The sequence below is a fragment of the Acipenser ruthenus genome, unplaced genomic scaffold (genome assembly GCF_902713425.1).
Source record: "Acipenser ruthenus unplaced genomic scaffold, fAciRut3.2 maternal haplotype, whole genome shotgun sequence".
NCBI lineage: Eukaryota > Metazoa > Chordata > Actinopteri > Acipenseriformes > Acipenseridae > Acipenser > Acipenser ruthenus.
In genome coordinates, this window is record NW_026707276.1 from 12,578 (window position 1) to 15,918 (window position 3,341).

The window sequence follows — 3,341 nt, forward strand, 5'->3', positions numbered from 1 at the left end:
CTTGGTACATTCTGTGGCCATGTTTTTTGCACCTAAGAATGACCTTGACTGACTGCCACATGATAGTGATAGATATGTCAAAATAATTAATATATTTGAGATTAAAAATAGCAACTAAACATGAATGTGATGCTCTATTAGTAGGCTATAACTTAAAACATTTTCATTCTAGTATATGTTGTAATTAGGCCTTAAGGGCAAAAGCAAATGGACATACCAACATTGTTGCTATTTATATATAGCCTTGACATCATATGTTTGTTCTTTTTTTAATGAGAAGCCACTTAATAATATGAGTCACATATATCACAACAACATTTATACTTGTGAAGAATAAAAATGGTAAAATGAAAAATACACACAATTATATTGCTTTTTTAATCTTGTCGTGTTTAGTTGAAGCTCAAGCATTGTATTTCTATTAACAATTGTGTTTTAATCATTCACGTCTATGTTAATAAACAGTTATACCAGAAAACAAAAACTGCGTTTTGAATATTTTAACTTTCCAGAGTTTATTATTAGCTGTTTTAATCGTGAATATGAGAAAAATGCAAGCTTTTGGAGCAGTGTGTGCCTGTCTCTTTTGATCCTATACATTATCAAAAGTCAAGACATATTTTTTGTTTACCACAAAGGTAAGGCCTTAGCATCATCCAGCTGAGTTTTAAGAGAGTCAATGTCTGCCTGTGTCAATGGAAAGGTTTTAAGCTCTTTAATCTGTTGAACATGTGTGGAGACAAACTGAATCAAATTACTGAAGGCTTGGAGAAATGCATCGGCAGCTGCAAGGAACTGCTGGATGTCTTCTGCTGTTGGGATGTTGATCTGGGTTTTCCCGTCAATCTTTTTCGTGAGTGAGTTTGCAACTTTGAAGGCTTGCTCAACGGCCTAAAACATCAAATTGTGAAATATCAAACATCAAATCAGCACAGAAGAGGTATTTAATACCCTACCTTTCAGTTTCTAATGATGTAGTAGGCAGGCCACGAAAGTATATACACATGGTAAATGCTGCTTATTAACAATCACTTGGTAGCCATCAAAAAGTTGCCATTATCCAGAGGTTGCTAATAAGAGAAAAGCTATAGTATTAGATAGGATTGGTTCCTGAAAAACATTGTTAATAACTCCCTAATAACTGCTTAAAATACAGTGTTACCCTGTTGCTGCTGTATGTTCTAAAATCTGAATTGGTATTAAATATTACACAAACGGAATTCTTACAACTGATACTAGGTTACTACTACATTTAATAATAAATGAAGTGGATGCCTCAATTCTCTCTCTGCTGGCAGGAACTCAATTTTGGGGTTTTAGAGAAACTCCTAGAAATTATTCATTTCCATTGTATGTATGTAAACTTTTGACGATAACTGCTGTATATATTGTTAATAGAACATAAATAAAAAGTAGCAAAACATTACGTACATCAGATACTGGTCCAATGTATTTCTGAATAATTGATTCCATTGGTACTTCAAATCCTTCCAGTTGAATCATATCATCTTTGTGGTCTGTCATCCACTTTAGGAGCTTTTCACTGAGGCCTGTTTCATTTTTAATGATTGCGGTTAATGCCTTAATCACAGCACGCTTTCTCTGTACATCCTTGGATTGTTGTTTATCGGGAAGCAATTTGTTAAGAACAACATTTACACCCCACAAGATAGCACCGATAGCTAAATTTTTCACAACAAATCCTACTATTTTTGGTATACTTGTTGTGACGTATTGAATCAAGGTTTTTAAGGTCTCGCTAACTTTGGAAAGCTCTGCAACTTCTGCTCGTGCTTCAGCTACTTCTGCTTTTATTTCCTCTTGTGCTTCTTCTGATAGGTCTTCAATGTCATCGTCAGCTCCATCAATGGCTTCTTCAACTCCCTCAAATATGTCTTCTATCTCCGCCATTTTGGACTGGTATGTCTTGATCTATAAATAAATGTTAGAACAATTATCCTTTACTGTAGACGTGTAATCAAGGGACGAACAAAGCCAACCATCTATAAACCAGAAATGTACATTTTTATATTTTGGTTGAAATTCAAGATATTCCTATGTGTAACAAGGGTGTACTTAGGCCTACATTTTCTTACACAATGTTAAGTGTTTTGGAATTTAATTTAACTGCATGTTTAGTTTATCTCTTTGATTTGCTTTGATTAGTGGATATTTTTGTTGGTGCACTGATGGTTCCCATGTACCCGCATGGACCTCGCATGAAACTACATTTCCCATCATCCTCCTGCTCACATATGTAACTGAGATGGATTTACCAGTGCCAGAGCTAGATGGTGCCCAAGAGCAGTCTTCCAAAGAAACTCCCTTTACATCCACAGCAGCCTCTCTTTGCCTCATCTCCGTCCTCTGAAGGCAGGGTCAACTCTCACTGAAAATGCATATTACTCCACCCACTGTACCGGCATTTCAAACTATAGTGCCTCTTTTTTTACAGTAAAGTTTAAGTTTAAGCTGTTAACGTTGGTGCCTGCAGTAGTAGTTAAACTACTAATAGTAGGCTAACAAACAATGACAATAAAATGAATAAATAAGTCTGGGGAAAACCCAAACCAGCTGGCCATTATTATTATGGGAGGCTGTGTGGTCCAGTGATTAAAGAAAAGGGCTTGTAACCAGGAGGTCCCCAGTTCAAATCCCACCTGAGCCACTGACTCATTGTTTGACCCTGAGCAAGTCACTTAACCTCCTTGTGCTCCGTCTTTCGGGTGGGATGTAATTGTAAGTGACTCTGCAGTTGATGCATAGTTCACACACCCTAGTCGCTGTAAGTCGCCTTGGATAAAGGCATCTACTAAATAAACAAATAATAATAATAATAACACCGTGTAACAATTTTTTTTTTTTTTTTGGTTCCTGGGTAGTAAGTGTTATTTCCGAATTGCTTATGCCTCAAAAGTATAGAACATGGTTATTATTCCCCACAAACTTTGCTTTTGTGACCAGGACAGTGATATTTTGAAATTTACCTATTTTCCAGAACATTCCAGATAGATTCAGTGCTGAGTAAACTTGGAGTAACTTCTAGAACTTTCTAGAACTTTCCAGTAACATAAATAGTAGTATAAATACAGGGGCCTTAAGCCCACCAGTTCAGTTTAGTTCCAGCTGCCTAAGTGGATACATATCTGCATTTTTCTGAGATGGCATCAAGGTCATAGGAGACTTCAAAATGGTGGCATTCCTGATGGGTCTTGTGGCAAAGTGCCCCGCCCCTGTGTGCATTTGTGTGATCTGTGTTTGTATGTATGCGTGCGTATGTTAATGTTGGTGTATAGATTGGTACACGGGATATAAACGGGTCTGTGTTTCACGTGTATTTA

General features: G+C 36.7%; 1 protein-coding gene across 2 annotated transcripts; it reads right to left on the reverse strand.

Moving 5' to 3' along the window:
• Positions 1–255: 255 nt before the first annotated feature.
• Positions 256–2,892, reverse strand: LOC131725099 (uncharacterized). 2 transcript variants are annotated; one of them, XM_059018632.1, is made up of 3 exons: positions 2,277–2,892; positions 1,432–1,932; positions 256–891 (listed from the first exon to the last, which is right to left on the reverse strand). In XM_059018632.1, the coding sequence occupies exons 2-3, from the start codon at positions 1,909–1,911 to the stop codon at positions 628–630; spliced, it is 744 nt and encodes a 247-aa protein (XP_058874615.1). In that variant the 5' UTR covers positions 1,912–1,932; positions 2,277–2,892; the 3' UTR covers positions 256–627. The 2 variants fall into 2 exon arrangements, with proteins under 2 accessions (XP_058874615.1, XP_058874614.1); XM_059018631.1 differs by having other exon boundaries at positions 1,432–2,892.
• Between the last annotated feature and the right edge of the window lie 449 nt (positions 2,893–3,341).

Coding starts and splice junctions, on each gene's coding strand:
- LOC131725099 (XM_059018632.1), bottom strand. CDS start 1,911: ATGGCGGAGATAGAAGACATATTTGAGGGAGTTGAAGAAGCCATTGAT. Junction 892..1,431: donor ACATTGGACCAGTATCTGAT/GTACGTAATGTT, acceptor TTGATGTTTTAG/GCCGTTGAGCAAGCCTTCAA.